The sequence below is a fragment of the Ptychodera flava genome, chromosome 9 (assembly GCF_041260155.1).
Source record: "Ptychodera flava strain L36383 chromosome 9, AS_Pfla_20210202, whole genome shotgun sequence".
NCBI classification, from domain to species: Eukaryota; Metazoa; Hemichordata; class Enteropneusta; family Ptychoderidae; genus Ptychodera; species Ptychodera flava.
In genome coordinates, this window is record NC_091936.1 from 30,017,318 (window position 1) to 30,037,026 (window position 19,709).

Below are 19,709 nucleotides of genomic sequence, written 5' to 3' on the forward strand. Positions count from 1 at the left end.
AGTGAAGTTTCAGTATGCGTATCTTAAGGCTTTATCTAGGAGTTGGCAATAAGAGTCTCACCTTTTCAAGAAGTTCTTGATCATTCTGAAGTTGCAATTTCAGATTTTCATTCTCCTGTCGAAGCCTTTGCGTATCTGTCTCGTGTTCTTTACTCAAACTCTCAAATGCAGCTTCTGAGTCGGCCATCAGCTGTTGTTGTCTCTGGCTGTTCAAAGTGTCTATTTCACCTGTAAAAATCAATTTTTTTTTTCTCACTTTGAAGAAACCCGACCCAAATGTCAGACCTGAGTGATATGTTCTTTTGCTTTTCAAAAAAGACTAGAGGACATAAGTGAGAAATGATATTGTTGAAATTCATGTGACAAAGGCTGATGATGCGGAAAATGAAAACAAATGATAACACGCATATATGAGGATGATATTAAGATATGTTTTTTTTTCATTTACATGGTTTGAAAAACATGGGCAAAGTGAAAGAAGATTACCTTAAACAAGGTACATGGTCTGACTTCTTTTAGTTACAAACTGAAAACAGGCCGACATACATCATGGACTGCTAAATTTTACATGTTTAACACTTTTGCCATCTTTGACAAGTAGATGAGCAAACCTTTACAAATTTTACAATTTTTCAAGAATTTGTTATATTGATGTCACATATATTTTATACATATTTCGGTATTCTCAATCTGTCATTTCTAGAACTATTATGAATGGGCCTGCAGACAGATTAAGAATACATAAACTGTCACAGCAGCAAAAGAATTGTCAGCAATTAGTAAAAGGCAGGCACACCTTTATCTTGACCTTTGACCTTCCACATAGGGTCAAAAGTCATAGCTGTAAAAGTTGCAGCATAAATTTGTTATATGCTGTAATACGCCTTCATTACAGTACAGTTATAAAAGTTCGATAATACACATTTTAATGAGAAAAAAATCATACTTAGAAATTAAACAAAAGAGTGACAACAGTACATGCGATGTTACAGCTACAGATCTATAACAGAGAAGCCTAATACAGGAAATACAGAGAAAAGATACACCTCTTTGGGGTGCCTATCCCCATTTCCCTATGCATGGATTCAACCCACACCATTGAAGACAATGGGGTTGAACCAAAATACACAGGAGGGAGGGGTTTTGAAAGGTTAAAACAGTACAGTATAGCATAGTCAACATTTACATAAAAGAACACAGACTGATTACAGGGTTTAGTAAAACTACTGACATTGCATAAAGCTACAGTATGGCAGGAGTTTTTGAAGCAAGCAGTTTGTTTAGGGAATTGCAGGGTTACATAAATACACACAGAAGATACATCACAGTCCTTGTCCACCACAAGCATGGGAAGTTGCAGACGGGTTGGTCAAGGGTTTTGACAAATATATAATATGAACAACTTGGTGATATAAAAAAAACACCAACAGTACAAAACAGAATAAAATAACAGACTACAGGAACAATGACACAAACTAAACAAATATACTTATGATGAAAGTTTTACACAAAGTACATGTGCACATGTTCATGATCAACTGTTTGGTTTTTTATTCCTCAAAAAACCATGGGTGTTTTCAAAAACACATATGAATTTCCCCTGGGTGTTTTGATCGCTGAGTCATTGAAAGATTTTAAAATCCACCAGTATGGGATTGTAGTTTAAGTAGAAAATGCCATATCTTTTTGATGAAATAATCTGCTGGCAGTTCGAGTGAAAAGTTTGAAAGAATCTTCTCTTTGTGTTGATCACCAACATAGAGGGTCTTTTTTATGTTGATCACTAACTTAAAGGTCCCTTCATGCAGACAGCATGCAGTAAATTATACACACTATTCAAATCAGGCAAAACCCAACAATTTAAGGTTCCAATGCTTCAGGGAATTTCCGTTTGGCTTGTACCGGTAATTTTTCAAAATACAAGTATGATATCTACCGATAGGTCATCTGTCAAGATACACACTACAATCAGTCAGTCTTTCCATCACCGGATCAAAATGAGACCTGACGTAGAATCTCAAACTAAGATGACTACATTCACGTGTTCATGCAAATTCTTACCTTTGACCTGATCATACTCTGCTTGTAGCATCCTCCTGAGGGCAGCCAACTCTTCCTGTTTCTGTTTCTCGTACTCCGCCTCAATGTCCTCCACAGTGTGTTTCAACTTCTCTTCAAGTTCTGCTTTCAAGTGCTCGATTTCAGCGGAATGCCTTTTCTTGATTGTCTCAGTCTCATCTGTTTTGCCCCTCTCCAACGTTTCAATGTCGTGTGAGTGGTCCTCTTCCATTTTCTTTTGCAAGTCCAAGATCTCTTGCCTGTGAACTTCCTCAAGCTCTGACCTGGCGTTGTCAACTTCACTCTGGGTGTCCATGTTCATGGCGTGCAGCTGGTCCTCAAACCGCCGCCTCGCAGCATCAATTTCCTTCTTGGTTTGCTCACTATAGCTCTCCCGGAGCTCGCACACCAGCAATTCATGCCTCTCCTGCAGGGATTTCACAGTGTGTTTCATCTCTTCTTCCTGTTTAGCAAGTCTCTGTTCTAATTCCTCGACCTGTTGGTCACGTTCTGCTTCCAGGCTCTCTCGAAGGATTGTCCTCGCCTGTTCCAGGTCTTGCTGGTGGGCGGCCTCAAGCTCGTCTGTCATAGCGCGGAATTTCTCCATATGGACGGCGATTAACTCCTCTTTAACCTTCTCCTCGTGTGCTTCCAGTTCTCTCACATGCTGGGATTTCAGGTGTTCGATCTCTTGCTTGTACAGCTCACCTGCGTCAACAACACCCCGTAATTTTTCAATCTCGCGATTCCTTTCCTCTTCCATTTTGTCTTTCTCTCTGTTGAGCGTCTGCACCAGCTCAACTTTCAGGTTCTCCAGCTCGCGACTGTGCATACCTTTCAAAAGTTCTATTTCGTTCTGGTGCTGCTGTTTGAGGGACACTCTCACCTGCGCGATTTCTGCCTCATGGAGGTCTTTGATGGTGGATTTCTCATGTTCCTGTTCCTCCGTGAATCTATCCATCATGTCTTGGTGCCGCTGAAGGAACTCCTGTTTCTGTTCCTCCACTTCTCTACACTTCTCCTGTTGCATAGTTTTGAAAAGTTCTTCAAATTCCTGAGTCATCGTTGCCTTGACTAATTCGACTTTCCTCTCGTACTGTTCTTCAAGATCCTCTTTCATGATCTTAAGTTCGGGTGATTGACCCGACTCCAAGCTTTCTTTCAGATCGCTGTATTTCTCTCTCTCCTCAGAAAGCTGTCTTTGGATATTTTTTAACTCTTTGTCATGTTTTTCTTGTAAATCATCACAAAGTCTCTGCTCCTCTGCTCTGGCTTTGTTTTCTAACTCTGTCCTCAATTCTAGCAATTTTGCTGCTAATTCTGCAGCATTTTTTTCATGCTCTGCAGCCAAGAGCTGCGCTGTCTTTGCTTCAATCTCTCTTGCTTTGTCCATTTCAAATTGCATCTTGGTGACTTCCAGCTGCTGGGCGTTTTCAATGGCCAGCTCAGCCCGGACATGTGAAATCTCTTCCAGAAGCCTCTCGTCAAACGTTGCATTCAAACTCTCAATTTGCACTTCTTGTTCTTTCTCACACTCAGCCCGCACCCTCCTTGCTTCGATCTGTCTCTGTATTTCAAAATCTGCTTGCATTGCTTCTTTTTCCATCTTGCATTCATGTTCCAGCTCTTCCCTGACTTGCGTGATCTCTTCCCTTTTGGAGAACTCCATCTCGCTTTTGATGTTCTCCACTTCGGTGTCTATCTGCCGGGCTGCGTCCGCAGCACACTCCATCCGAAGCCTGGTGATTGCCTTCATGTGATTGTCCATTAGCCGCTGCTTCTCACCTTCCAGTTCATCGAGGTGTGAGTTCTGGAGAGCAGAGAGTTGTTTAGTGTGCCTGTCATTCAGCTCATCCTTGACAGCATTCACCTCCCACTCCAGCCTCAGTTCCATCTGGGATCGCAACCTCTCAGTCTCCGCAATCCTTTCACTGTCAAACTCCCTCTGCATCTTCTCAAGGTCTTCCCGGTACTTGTTTCGTAGCCTCTCCTCAATCTCCTTCCGCACGTTCTCATCGACCCCAGTCTCATTTTCAGGGGGCGGTGAGGGTGGTGGCGTACTCTCCACATCAGAGAGCGATATTTGAGTGAGCGTAGTGTAGTGCTGCGGTTTGGCGTATGCAGAGATTTCAAAACTGTCCTCTACTTCAGAGCCACTTGTGGTCCTGTCTCCTTCGTGCTCCACATCACCATGGTGATGACCCTTCAACTTCTCAACCTCCTCAGACCAATACCTCTCACAGTCTTCCAATCTCTGCTCAAAGTAGGTCCTCAGCTTCTCCATTTCATGAGTGTGTTCCTTCTCGCTTTTCTTCTTCAGTTTGGGGATCTCCTGCCTCAGCGCCTCAACTTCTTCCAAGAGAGCCTCATGTTCCTCGCGGTCCACCTCTTCAACTTGTTTCTTCAGTCTCTCGATCTCCGCCACGTAGGCTTGTTCCTTCTCCTCCAGGTCCTGCCTGGCTTCCATCAGTTCCGTTTCAAGGATGATGTTGGTCGACCTCAGGTGGGTCTCCAACTCTGACAGCTGCTCTTCATGAACGCGCTCTAAGTTTTGTTTCATGGCTGGGATACAATTTACAACAAATTACAAAGATGCACGTTTCGGAATTATAAAGAGAGAACGTCATAACCCTATTTTCCTCCCAGAATGTCTGAAACTTGCAAAGGCACAAGGACTGTGACAGGACAGATATGTGAGTATGAATAATCTTTTCAAACATTGAAGAGACAAATAAATATTCAGGCAGAAAGCACAGCCACACATCTGGCATGCAGACAGACTGCAAAACATTCCTGTGTACGCCACGTGCTATATCGTGAAACGAGGCGATCCGAGAAAAGTGATAAGAAAACACATGTTGTAAGCATTAATAGCTACACACTATATGCACATATGAACAGGTCAATGAGATTGTGGGAATTGCATGTGCTGTGATGAAATAGCTCTGACGGGGATATAATGTTTGAAATATTGTTTTCATATGATTTGAGTGTATGGTAAACTGGTGAAAAATTTCATTGAAATTGTTGAAGTCTGACAAATGATGATGAAAATATTGTTGGTCTCAGACTATTGAAATAACAGGGTAACCACTAGACCGAATGATTTCCAAAATACTGCTTTCTTTACAACTGGCCACATCGTTACTCTTAATAATTTTATAGTAAAATACTAGTATATCACATGTGGAAAGCTGCCACTTGGACATGGCCAGGAATCCAAGTTTCAATTCTTATAAATGTGTTTGTCATTAAGTCCTGCAAAGTCTGTATAAAACATGTCATGCACAAGAAACTTTCAATTTGTACATGTACAGGGAAGATTCTTGGGATATCAAAATACGACTGATAAATCATTTTACCTTCAGCTTGTTCCAGACTTCTCTGTCGTTCTTCAAGAAGGGAATTCACATCAGCTTTCTGTTCTTCACCAGTTTTATCCTTTTCTTCTACTTGGGATTTTAAGGCACTCAGCTCTGTCGTAAGTTTCTATATACAAAGGTATCAATAGTGCGAAGTGAAAAATGTGAAAGTATTTTTATAAAAAGTCTTTGCTGAAAAAATTAATATATTCATTTTTTGTTTGCTTTCTCTATTTTGTGTTTGCTGTGTTTGATTTGTGTTTGATTTTGATGGCAGAGGGTAAAAATCCAAATTTTATTGTGAGATGAAGCATATAATTCCTCAACTTTAGTCTTGAATCTCTAAACCTAACTTGGAATTTAGTCAGCAAATAATATTGATTAGGGCTGTATACGGTATCCCTGAGAATTTTAATCCTCTTTCTACCAGGCACCATAGACAAACCACAGAAATAACTATGACTTGGGAGACAGAGGATTAAAAATAAACATCATTTTTGACAGACAGGACATTATTAGGGTACATTCCAAAACTCGAGCTATTATGTTTTCATCCCACAATTATCTAACTATGGATATCTCCATTATCTACATGGAAAACAGTGTATGAGGTACGAGAGTACATCTCATGACTTTAATTTTTACACTGTTGCTTTTTAAAGTACCTGTAAATGGGCCTATAGCCTGTTTGACTACTGAAATAAATTTAAAAAATAACTAAAAAAATGTATTTATGGCTGTCAGCATTGGTGAATTTAGACCATACAGTACATGTATGAACCCTTGTGTTTATCAACACCTTTACTCTTTTCCTGCCAGACAGTATTAAGACTATTACTTCCCCATCAGCCAAGTCAGTAAAAAGCGGTTTTGAGCCAAAACATGACGCATTTTCACCCGCTTGGCTTGGTATGTTATAGCATCTTTAGTCTAAAAAAATCAAGTTTACAGTATTTATGTTTACAACAGCCTTCAAATGTACAGTATTATGTTAAAATAAACCATATGAAATATGTTGTGTTTCATTAATTTTAACCATCTTGACCTGATGGTGAAATATGGACTTGGCAGGAAAAGGGTTAAGGTTGTTTTACCAAAAGATTCAGTTCTATATTATCAGTACAGGTGAGCTGAAGATAAACTTACCTCTATTGCTTGATGATGTTTTTCCATCATGTTCTGCATTTCCTTTTGGGATTTTTGTTCCACTTCAACTGTAAACATAAGGTCATTATCAATCTTCAAAAGTGTATTCATAATAATCTATATCAGGGCTTTGCAGTTACTCTCAGTAATAAAGTCTTTGGCAACCCATCACACCACACCACCCGACCGCCCTGTTTTTTTATATGGGTACAATGGTTGGTATTTGGTGAAATGGGCAATGAAGGTTTACACAGTCCTCTACATGTATTTGTGTTATAATATTCCAACATGGAAGACCAGCCTGAAAGATTTGTGGCGAAACATCTAATTACAGAAAGAAAGTGCAAGACGAAAACTATCTTGGAGTATAAAATGTTGAACAAATGTGAATTTAAATTCTGACAACATGAAAAAGATTTACACATGTAGAATTAGAGATTGGTAGTAGCTTTTCCACACAATGCACCCCACCCCTGACAGCATTGGTACGGCCACTCTGTTTTAATGGGCAGCTGAAACAACACAGTGCACAGGGGTGAGAAGGTTTGAGAACCCACCTTTCTGGGCTTCTAACTCTTTCTGATGATTCTCTTCCACAGCCTCCAGCCTCTCTGTCCACTCTGCCTGTAGTTGGTTTGTCAGGTGGGCCATGTCATTCTTGTGTGATTCCGTCAGACTCTCACGGAGATCAGCCACTGCCTTGGCTTTCATGTGTTCAAATTCAGCCTTGATCACTTCCAGTCTGCCGGCGTTCATTTGCTCCATGGTAATTTTCAAAGCCTCAAGTTGAAGTTTCCGTTCATGCTGAAAAAAAGGAAAATCAATGTTATTAACCCTTTCAGGCCTAACTTTTGGGTAATTTACCAGAGCTACACCAATATATTGGGGTTTAAGATTGAAATTCCTAATATGTGAAATGTCATCAAAATTCCTGCCAAAGAGACTCAAAATATAAGAGATAAGACTACATGTATCAGGAAAGAGTGATTCTATTTCTGATCAGTGATGGTGTCATGATTTCGTTTCCTCTGCAGAAAATTGCACATTGCACAACTATGGTATGCTTCCAAGGAATTTGATTGAGTTTTGTGTAAAACAGTCAAAATTGACATCGCATATAGAGTCAGCATTAGTGTGTGTTTGGTATGTATAGGCAGTCGATCTCAATACCACGTCATATGAATTTGAATTTGGACTTGATCAATCCAAAGTTGTATGGAATGGCAAGAATATATACATGTATGTTATCAATACTGAGTGTGTGCACATGAAGGCTTCGTGAAGCATTGTGAGTCTGAGCTAACTCATGCTTTGTACAACGTCCACTTTCCAATCAGCTTCACATTCAAATTTTCCTGCCTGGTTCATCCGTAGACTGTAATTTGACCAAATTGGATCGGCTTGGCGACATTTCAGCTATATGTTCTATGTTCTGTATTACCTAAGTTCTATAACAGGTATTTTCATTGGAAAATTGAACTTGTTTAAACTAACAAAGTTCACTCAACAAAAGACCAGTCACCTGCTCAGAAGCAGAAAGAAAGTTGTTTTCCATTATCCCCCATGGGAGTGATGATTCATTGTTAGTTTTATGACTGTCTGGGCTGATGATGTGACAGTACAGGTAATTGATGAGGTAATGTTGACATGGATATAAACTCTAAAATGCTATGTCATTAAAAAGGGACAATAGCGGTGACTTCATCAAATATTCACTACTTTCCTTCTGTGTGCAGCACATGCATTAAATATTTTTCTTCTCCCTTGAGTACTAGTATGTTGAAATACAAAGTATTAATTCTTGCCAGCAAAACACATTTTGTACGATATGTTGCAGACAAATTAATTCAAGTCAGGATTAATGTTCAGTGTAGCATTGAACATTTCACACATTCAGACCATATCAACAAATTGAATACTAGGTACTTCAATATAGTTTTTGAAGCGGCAGAAGAGACCGTATTTTAGAGATGAAAAAAAAAACAACTGGAAAGTGAATCAAACGTTATAGCTGACTGGCTGACGGCACTTCTCAGTGAAAGTTCTACGTGTACGGTTCCTTATAATTTGTCCAAGGAAATTTAAAAGTCTTTCTTTTCAACAATTAACATGAATCCTTTCCCTATCATGGTTTAGCCCACACCACTTGTTCCTCATGGCTATTGTGGACCTGTTCATAGGGAATCCAGGTGAACTGGTTAAATCTCAGGGGTTACTCTTCAGTTTTTTTTCAGCTGCGGCCAAGATAAGCTAATTTCCTCAACCATACCACAAAGGTATATTTAACATTCAATATCCATGTAGCTGCAACCCTGTGTACTAAACTGTGTAGAAAATACTTAAATTTCCAATTTCCACAAAAAGAAGATGTGAACACTCAATTTTCTCTGCCAGCTATCTAGACCGAGGGTTTTATAAAATTATGAATGTCACACTATGTATCCTATACTGCCCCTGTGGAACATTTTGCCATGAAAAGGTTTTCAAAGGAAGAGGCTCGGCTCAGAATGAGATTTGATCTCTCTGGATGCAAGTTTCATCAGTTCTGCATGAAAAGACAGAGACACTACTAGTGCCCGGTATATTGCAGTGGTTGGCGTCAACTGCATTGTTTGTACAGATAGTGTTGTCTCGCTGTTCACTGTCCCCTGATTTGTTGGACTGGCAGAACCATTATAATCGGCTGCTTATTGCAAAAGAGCCCGAGGCAGGTGGTATATAAACAACTGCTTGCCGTAAAGCGATTCATAAAGAAATTGAACGGAAAAGAACATTTTTTAATAGTCACTCCAAAAGCCCTAGGTTCTGTAACTGACAGGGTGGTTTTTACAATGCACTGAATCAGCTGATACACACAGTGGTATTTTCAGATTAACTCTCACAGTCTTTTGATTCAAAATCCATGGATTTGTCAATTATATTGGCTGGTAATAAACTTAGGCAGAGCTTAAACTTGGCTGGCAAAGATGAATCTTGCATAAATCACATTTTAGGTGACACTGCACACAAACATTCTTGTTATCAAATACATTTAAGTTATTCAGACAAGATTTCATGTCACAATCACACTCAAGGTGCTTTTGATAATTTTCCTAACAACACCTCATCCTGACTTCCCTAAAAATTGATCTCACGTACAACGATTTGATGTTGTCCATAAAAAGTGACATTTACAACTGCACACACTAAAAACTCATATTTATCTTTCCTTCCAGGAAACCTTTTTCACCTTCACCAATAATCCAGTTCTCAGAAATGAAAGCACTACACATCTCTCCTTATTAGTTTCCGCGGTTCAGCGGTTCAGAAGATGCGTTGAAGGTCAAATAGAGTTCACAAAGAAAATATCCTGCTTTCAAAGTGTAACCTACAAGTGCAAAGGCTATTGATGGATTTTTAACCCTTGGAGTACTGTATTTTTTCCCGCCAAAAGTTTAGTGCAACATTTTACCAATTTTTATGAACTTTTCTGTAATTTTTTTGATAATTTTGGACCACATGAACATGACATTTCATTGGCAAGTTTTTTTATCAAAATTTTAGCAAAAGTCTGACAAAAATTGACTGAGGTTTTTTTTATAAGGGCGACAAAAATTGACTTTGGCGCTCAAAGGGTTAAGAACACCATGCCTTCTTGGAATATGCGTTGTTTTGAAGGTTCTAATAGTCCAACAGTTCAAATGTCTGTAAACTGAGCAATTTTATACTCAGTCCATGGCTAATTTATTTTCATTATTCCCCATGTAGCAGGGTGTTATTTTCAAGGGCAGGTGTCTATGGAAGGTTAATTTGGATTTACTGAGCGTAAAAAATATCCAATTAGTTTTGTTGAAACTGGAATTCTTTGTCTGAATCAATGAGCATGTACAATGTAGTATACATTCTATTACATATCAGAGTGTTCTGCAGCAAGGGGTGCAGCCAAAACAGAAGACCAACAAAAATATTTTAGCTTTTTTTACCTTACCCAAATCAAAAAATTCAAAATCAGCGACAAAATCACGGTACCCAGAAGATCAATCATTGGGCTACACATAACTGTAACAGATACCTGTCACTAACTGGTGAAGTCTGTAACAATCCAAATACATGTCTTTAACCCTTTTCCTGCCAAGTCGGTGAAAATCCGCTTGAAATTCGGTGTAGCCAGAATCTAAGCACTGGTGACCGTTATTCTCCCAACGCGGTGGAAATCGGGCCCTTTTTGGGTACCCCCTTTCCTGCCAAGTCGACGGCACTACGTTTTGCTATCCCCTGTGCCTTTAGGGGTCATCCGAGGAGAGGTTTTCTGACAAGGAACGCCTTTTCCCCTCGAAATGGGTTCGCAGGGAGTCGATAGACAGGGAAAGGTGCAGAAACCTGTCCGCCAGTCCCCCACACCCGAGGGGGCTGGTTTTTTTTTACCGCTTTTTAGCGGACTTGGCAGGATAGCATGGTGACGTTTTCTGGCGGAGTTGGACGTACTTGGCTGCCTGGCACTATAGAGATTGCTGCCGAACTTGACCAACTCGGCAATGCTAATCTAGAAGGCTACCTCTTGCAAACGACTTGGCAAATATGCCGATGGTGCGAGACGAAAGTCACTTATTCAGTTGTGCGTGACTGAAAATGAGAACGTATTTTTGACGGATGGCTCGACTTGTTCCTCCGATGGAACGGATATGAACGACTCGGAAATACCATTACAAACTGGTGTCCGACGTACTAAGCTGGGCTTCAGCTCTGCAAGTTCAAGCCAGGCAACGTCCTTCACCACCTTGGCCGTGCCATTCAATGGACGTAGCTTTGGATTTTTTATTTATTCCATCGTCCGAAGTATTGGCTCTGGTTTGCAGGCAAACGTATCCTCTTGCCGACGCATTAGTAACTACGTACGCTGTTTGCGTACAGAGAATTCAAAAGGTGACATAAGGTCAATATGCTACGGGGATACCGCCTGCAGTTAGCAGGGACTGCTTTTGTTATGCAAACCAGCTAGCAGTACAATATGGCTGCCAGGCATGTGGACACGTCGATGGCTAGAACAATGGAAGCATATTGCGTTGCACCCGTGCATCGCAAAAGTGAACTGAAGACTTGGGTGTAGTGACTGGTTATCACTGGTTAGCTGCAGCCCAAGCCATGTCGGTACAAACCCGTACCTGACTGAGGACCACTCGATTAAGTCAGTAATGAACGGTAACACTCGTAAGCCAACTCCCAACTGAGCTGGCTAAACTACGTTGAGCTGTGCTTCAATGGCTCAGCCATGTCGTTAATACAACGGCAAAAACGTAGTTTTTGTGCTACACTGCCAAGTCGTTTAAGGTACGTATTCAATTGACCCTACCCTGGGGAAACAGGACAGGTTTGCCGGTGCTTCTGCACCCCTAGCACGACCCTCAGGGTCTCTGACTAACAGACGAGTGAGGTGATGTTTGTGCCTAGCGGACGTGCGTAATACTGAAGGAGTTTATTTCCGAAAAAATAAACATGAAACGGCAATAAAATGACGCACTCCCAGGGGCAAACAAAGCCGGTGACCTCAATTTTTTTCTGCAGCAACCCTTGAGCTCCTTCCCCTGTCTACGGGCGTGTAGAAATTATCGAAGTCTAACACGTATAAGTACGGCTAAAACTACCCTGAAAATGGGCGATTTCTGCCAAAATGCCTGGCAGGATAACATGCAGGAGAGCCAATCTTTTGCAGGCACATATTATGGGGCGGTTTTCTACTGACTTGGGAGAATAACGGACAAGGGCGCTCGGCAGGAAAAGGGTTAATAGAAAGACAAGTCAGTGGAAATGGTGTTCATATTTTGCTTCTGGAAACCTTCAAATGGTAATTTTTTTTCAAGATGATGTTACATAGGACATGTTTAAGTCTACTGCCTTTTTTACCAAATTCACCTGATACGATGTAAACATGTCTTTCCAAGTACAAACTGTAGATTTGTCAGCATCATCATGCTTTACGTTGTTTTGCACGACACACTGACCACTTTTAACCCCTTCACTGCCTAAATGTCTGAAATTTCCTGCGCCATAATGAATTACAATATACCCTTAAGTACTGGAAAATTCTGGCAAGAACCATTACATGTTCATAGAATGTTTGGTACAGCAACTTTAAACCACTGTGGTAGTCACAGAGTTACATTCCATTGAGCTTATCAGGAAAATTTTCAACTTCAGTTTACCAATTCTGGAGCTATGGCCAGTAGTTGGTAAAAATGCACGTTTCACATTGTTGAAGCTATCGTGCTATGGGGAGTTGTATGCCATTGTACATTATAGAACCCAAACGTGTAAGGCAAACGTGCATGACTAAACACTGTAAAAAGTCTGCACGTTAGACATTTTAGACACGTTAGGTCCGTACACGTTAGGTTTGCACGATACACGATAGGTTTGCATGATTGGCATGATAGAAATTGGAGTCATGTGGAGAACCTAAAATGACGTACACGTTAGACATTTTAGACACATTAGGTCCGTACACGTTAGGTTTGCACGATACACGATAGGTTTGCATGATTGTCATGATAGAAATTGGAGTCATGTGGAGAACCTAAAATGACGTACACGTTAGACATTTTAGACACGTTAGGTCCGTACACGTTAGGTTTGCACGATACACGATAGGTTTGCACGATTGGCATGATAGATTTTGACTCATGTTGAGAACCTAAAATGACATACACGTTAGACATTTTACGTGTCCAATATGTCTAACGTGTATGTCATTTTAGGTTGTCCACGAGTCAAAGTCTATCATACCAATCGTGCAAACTTATCGTGTATCGTACATATACCTAACGAGTACGGATCTAACGTGTCTAAAATGTCTAACGTGTATGTCATTTTAGGGTCTCAAGATAAGATGAATGGTACAGTCATGATATACACGTTAGACATTTTAGACACGTTAGGTCCGTACACGTTAGGTTTGCACAATACACGATAGGTTTGCACGATTGGCATGATAGATTTTGACTCACGATGAAAACCTAAAATGACATGCACGTTAGACATTTTAGACACGTTAGGTCCGTACACGTTAGGTTTGCACCATACACGATAGGTTTGCACGATTGGCATGATAGATTTTGACTCATGATGAAAACCTAAAATGACATGCACGTTAGACATTTTAGACACGTTAGGTCCGTACACGTTAGGTTTGCACGATACACGATAGGTTTGCACGATTGGCATGATAGATTTTGACTCATGTTGAGAACCTAAAATGACATACACTTTAGAAATTTTAGACACATTAGGTCCGTACACGTTAGGTTTGCACGATACAAGATAGGTTTGCACGATTGGCATGATAGATTTTGACTCATAATGAAAACCTAAAATGACATACACGTTAGACATTTTAGACACGTTACGTCCGTACACGTTAGGTTTGCACGATACACGATAGGTTTGCACGATTGTCATGATAGATTTTGACTCATGATGAAAACCTAAAATGACATACACGTTAGACATTTTAGACACGTTAGGTCTGTACACGTTAGGTTTGCACGATTGGCATGATAGATTTTGACTCATGATGAAAACCTAAAATGACATACACGTTAGTCATTTTAGACACGTTAGGTCCGTACACGTTAGGTTTGCACGATACACGATAAGTTTGCACGATTGGCATGATAGATTTTGACTCATGATGAAAACCTAAAATGACATGTACGTTAGACATTTTAGACAGGTTAGGTCCGTACACGTTAGGTTCTCCACATGAGTCAAAATCTATCATGCCAATCATGCAAACCTATCGTGTATCGTGCAAACCTAACGTGTACGGACCCATCGTGTCTAAAATGTCTAACGTGTATGTCATTTTAGGTTCTCAACATGAGTCAAAATCTATCATGCCAATCGTGCAAACTTATCGTGTAACGTGCTGACCCAACGTGTACGGACCTAACGTGTCTAAAATGTCTAACGTGTATGTCCAGGTAAGTCGAATGGTACCGTATGTCAATCGTACAGTCATGATATACACGTTAGACACTTTAGACACGATAGGTGCATCCATGTTTGGCGTGCACGATACACGATAGGTTTGCACGATTGGCTTTTTTGGTCACGTTAGTTCCGACCTAACATGTCAAACATGCACTACTAAAATGTAAAAATGTCTAAAATGAAAAAATCCCGACTTCTGGCCATGGATGCAATTCTGCTGATAAAAAGAAATTTAGTCAAGCAAAGTTCAAGTGAAACTTCCCTAAGCCATGCAGTTTAGATTATTCTTAGTTGATTCAAGGGAATATGTCAGTCGTGACAGTTACTGTTTTTGTATTGAGAGAATCTCCAAGTATGTTTATTAGCTATGACCTTGATTGACTACATGATAACTTTCATTTTTTACAATTTGTATAACATGCACTGCACTTTAACACTTTAACATTGACACATCTCACTCACTGAGACCGGCAAGGCTGAAGATTAGTGGACACAAAGAAATGTAGTTTGAACTGTTAGTAACTAGGGAGTCCAAGCATACCATCACTCCCCATCAGAGCCCCTTAGCAGCGCCACCAACTTCAATCATTGTGACTTTAGCAAGAGTGCAAAAAATATCCACCAATATGTTTCGTGTCCTACTCGTTTTGATAAAATACTTGATAGATGTTATGGTACAGTTCCTGACGCATACAAATCTTTTGCGTTGCCCTCTCTTGGATCTTCAGATCATAATGTTGTAATGCTTGCCCCTATCTATAAACCAGTCATTAAGCGGATTCGTAGAGTAACAAAAGCTGTGAAGAACTGGTCAGTAGACAGTATTTCTAGCTTACAGGCGTGTTTCGAATGTACTGACTGGGAGATGTTTTATCATTCTTGTATCGATTTTAATCAACTTGTCGATGTCATTTCTTCCTATATTTCATTTTGTGCGGATTCTGTTATTCTACGAAAACTGTTAAAATTTTCCCCAATAACAAACCATGGGTGACCAAAAAATTAAAGTCTATTCTCAACCAGAAGAAGAGAATCTTTTTTCAGGGTACATCAGGCGAGAAGCAGTTGATAAACAAAGAGGTCAAGAGAGCGATTAGGCAGGCAAAGTTAGATTATAAAATAAAATTCAATCAAAGTTTCTTTCTGGTAACTTTCGATCTACTTGGCAAGGTATCAAGCATATGGCAGCAGTAAATAAGGTTACTCCTTCAGAGTCAAAAGTTACACTAAATAACTTAGACTCAGCGGCGCTGCCAAAGGTCCTGAACACATTTTTCACTCGTTTTGAAACAGAGGATTTTTCATCTCAAATCTCAAATCTAAAACAGTCATTATCTCCTGAGTTAGGGATGTCTATTGAGACAGAGAAAGTAGCTAAAACTTTAAAATCATTAAATGTGTACAAAAGTCCAGGTCCTGATTGTATTTGTGGTCGCACCCTGAAGTTCTGTGCTGATCAGCTTAGTGTAGTCTTACAACACCTTTTCCAAGTTTCTCTTGATACAGTTAGTATTCCTGCCATATGGAAAAATTCTATAGTAGTACCAGTCCCAAAGAAAGCTAACCCTAAAGAACCCAATGATTTTCGACCTGTTGCTCTTACTTCCCTGGTAATGAAAACATTTGAGAAAATAATTAAGTCCATTATTCTGACAAAGGTTGGCAACAAACTAGACCCCCTACAATTTGCATATCGACCGGGAAAAGGTGTTGAAGATGCTAAGCTTTTCATTCTCAATACACTGTACAAACACTTAGAAAAAACAGGTGCTCATGCAAGAATCCTTTTCGCAGATTTCTCCAGTGCTTTCAACACAATCCAACCCCCATCCTTGCAGAAAAACTCTCAGAAAACTCTTAAAATAATTGTAGCAATCAACGTATACAAATAGATCACAAAGGGTGTTTGTCAATGGTATTTTGTCAAGTATCATTCAAACAAATACAGGTTCTCCTCAGGGTTGCGTTCTGTCTCCTCTGTTGTACATCCTTTATACTGACGATTGTAGAAGTACACATGAAGGTAGCCATCTTGTTAAGTTTGCTGACGATAGTGCTCTGCTTACACTTCTACAGGGATCAGAATGTCATCATGGTCCCGCTCTTAGTGAGTTTGTTGAGTGGTGTGATAATTCGTATCTAAACTTAAATGTTAAGAAAACTAAGGAAATGATAATTGATTTTAGGAGGCAAGAACGCAACCCTCCTACGTCCATTGTTCACGATCAAGAAGTCGAGATTGTTTCGAAGTATACATACCTTGGTTCAATATTTGACAACAAATTGAAATGGGATCATAACACCGATGCTATACTGAAGAAGGGGCAGCAAAGATTGTACTTTTTAAGGAAACTGCGTTCATTCATGGTTGATAGACAAATTTTATCTCTTTTTTATAAATCTTACATTGAAAGCGTTATCTCATTTTCATTCATTTGTTGGTATCAAGATCTGTCTGTTAAAAACAAAACTTCACTTGATAGAATTGTTTCACTTAGCTCAAAACTAATTGGTATACCCCAGAGAAGTCTTTCTACGTTTTATAATCAGCAAGTACTCAGGAAAGCCCGCTCAATTCTTTTGTCTAGTGATCATATTTTATCAGCAGAGTTCGACACACTTCCCTCTGGTCGGCGTTTTAGATACCCGGCTTGCAGGTCAAACCGGCGCAAGTTGTCATTCATTCCAACCGCTGTGCGGCTTTTAAATGATTCCTAAACTGTTTTTTGTATAGTCCTGCGTCTCCTCCATTTTGTAAATTTGTATTATATTTTTTGATGTTGTATTTGAGCCACGCTTTTTAATTGCCCGTGTTTGGGATAAATAAAGTTCTATTGAATTGAATTGAATTAAGAAAATTTCTTTTAGTTGGCAACCAAAGGTGTATCCACTAATCTGCAATCGTCCCCTGATACCTAAATGTTCAGCATACCTGAAGAATACTCAACCCATGCTAAGTTGTCGTACAATTTTACATTATCTTAGGGGGTATGTTAGTATTGACTTTACTAGTAAAAGTGCCTTCAGGCTAGTACTGGTTTTTACCACAGGGAGAATGTAGTCTTGTGTTCCTCTGGTTTGCCAAATGTTCGTTACAGACACTTGAAATGCTCCGCTTAGGAGTGGGCCACTCTGATTGGTTAAAAAAGTCTGCACCAGGTGTAAACGACTGAAGTCCACTTACCTCTGCTTCACTCTGTAACTGTCTGATCTCCTCCTGATGATTCTCCTCAATTTTGGCTTTCATCTGATCAAACACGGCCTGACTCTCATCCGTCATGGCTTGCTTCAGCTCTTCCATCTCCTTCCAGTGCTGCTCTGTCAATTCCTGCAGCTCCCTGTGTCGCTCTCGCTCGTTGACCGACTTGACGGTGCCCAGCTGGTGCTGGCGCTCCTCATCCAGCTGTTCCTGGAGTCGCTGCATCCTGGCTTCGTACTCGTCCCTCAGAGAGTCAAGCTTTTATTGGCAGGAAAAAAAAGGGCAGGTGAGATGTGAGTAATCACGAAGACAGACAACCTCATCAACAATGAATGCATAAATTGTCCTATAAAGGTAATAACCCAACAATCTGTCAGAAATATTACATTGTTTTTGATTTTATATTCATTCCTTGGATTCATGGTCGACATGTAAAAATAACTTGCCAGTCATGAGAACAGAAACAAACAATCATGCACATGAATATTCTAACCTTGATGAAGGTACTTTCACATATGTGACTATACTTTCAGTGATTTAGCCTTAATATTTTTTATGCAATACCATTGTTTTTGATTGACTACACTTGCGCAAAGAGGGGGGACTTATCCACAACATGTTTAATGTCAACAACTATAATCCAACACAATCCAATCGCTCATGTAGTGTCAAAACATCATCATTCAATTTATATTTTGTACAATTTGTTCTGTCGTCCCTTTCTTCCATACAGAATGGTACGAAGTTCACTTGTGCAAAGAGTTTCTTTCACACTTTCACTTCCTAGCTGCATATTGTTACCAGAGGAGTTACGTAAGCAGTCACGCTGTGAAGTGGAAGTTTTTACCGCTCCGCAATTTAGGTGATATTTTCTCTGTCAAAGTTGCGTTACAGCTTTGAAAGTTTTCATACATACTGGTAAAGATATAGAGAGGTGAACTGTGCAAAATGGGAACGGATTTGGTGACGTATAGACGAAAAATTGGATGTTTTTCCGGCGGGGATCCGTCGCGTCAGCAGAAATTGCCAAAGATGGCCACCCTCCGCATTCCATTCATCAACTGCCACATGTCACTAGCTATCAAGGTATGTCTAGTTGGACTCTTAGTTGTAGCGGGAAATGTCGAACGAAACCCTGGTCCACCTAAACTCAGAAGCACGGATACAATTTCAAAAGAGGACATTTCTGAGCTGCACGTTAAATTGGACGCAATTTTAGAGGACACAAAAGTCATGAAAAACAACTTCGGAGTCCTGCAAACTAGAGTTGATAATATTGAAGAAGACATAACCGATTTAAAGGCGCATCTTCAGGAAGAATCAGAAAGAATAACAGAACTAGAAAAACGCAAATCTGCAACTCATGAATGTACTGGTTATGCAGATGGACCAGGAACAAATGACGATATTTCGTTGAAATTGGCAATGGATGACATGAGAAAGGCTATCAACGAAATAAAAAAGGAAAAGGACGACCTCGAAAATAGGAACAGACGGAATAATTTAGTGTTTTTTGGCGTTCCACAAGACCGTGTCAACGAAAGCTGGGAAGAGTCGGAGGAAAAAATAAACAGTGTACTTGAAAATCACTCCAGCAAAGCGACAAAATTAACTTTGAACGTGTCCATCGCATCACAAACGCGCCTTCTGTTCGTGGTTTCAAACCTATCGTTGCAAAGTTCGCAAGTTATAAAGACAGGCAGCAAGTTCTCCGCAATGCGTTCAAGTTAAAGAACAGTAATATCTCTATTAGCGAAGATTTTTCAAGAAGAGTTCGAGGTATCCGGTCGAAATTATGGGATTATCGTCGCTCTCTTCTGGCTAAAAATAGCGAACTGAAAGCCCATTTGCAGTACGACAAACTTATTGTCAAGGACAAGGACGACAAGCGCGTATTCACTTTGAACGAAGTCACCGGGCAAATTTCTGAACGCACAGTAAGGTACAACACATCTCTATCTCCTAGATAGGGGGATGGC

At 40.1% G+C, this 19,709-nt stretch overlaps 1 protein-coding gene across 8 annotated transcripts in view; it reads right to left on the reverse strand.

Annotated features, from left to right (window-relative positions):
• LOC139140617 (A-kinase anchor protein 9-like) overlaps window positions 1-19,709 on the reverse strand; it is a 137,491-nt gene that overhangs the window by 58,339 nt on the left and 59,443 nt on the right. For 7 of the 8 annotated variants that reach the window (XM_070709972.1, XM_070709974.1, XM_070709978.1 and 4 more), the window contains exons 8-13: window positions 17,716-17,988; window positions 7,124-7,370; window positions 6,567-6,634; window positions 5,421-5,547; window positions 2,062-4,620; window positions 62-228 (exon numbers count right to left, since the gene is read on the reverse strand). In XM_070709972.1, coding sequence (XP_070566073.1) covers window positions 62-228; window positions 2,062-4,620; window positions 5,421-5,547; window positions 6,567-6,634; window positions 7,124-7,370; window positions 17,716-17,988 — 3,441 coding nt within the window. The remainder of the gene's footprint in view (window positions 1-61; window positions 229-2,061; window positions 4,621-5,420; window positions 5,548-6,566; window positions 6,635-7,123; window positions 7,371-17,715; window positions 17,989-19,709) is intronic. The other variant, XM_070709979.1, reaches the window with a different exon arrangement.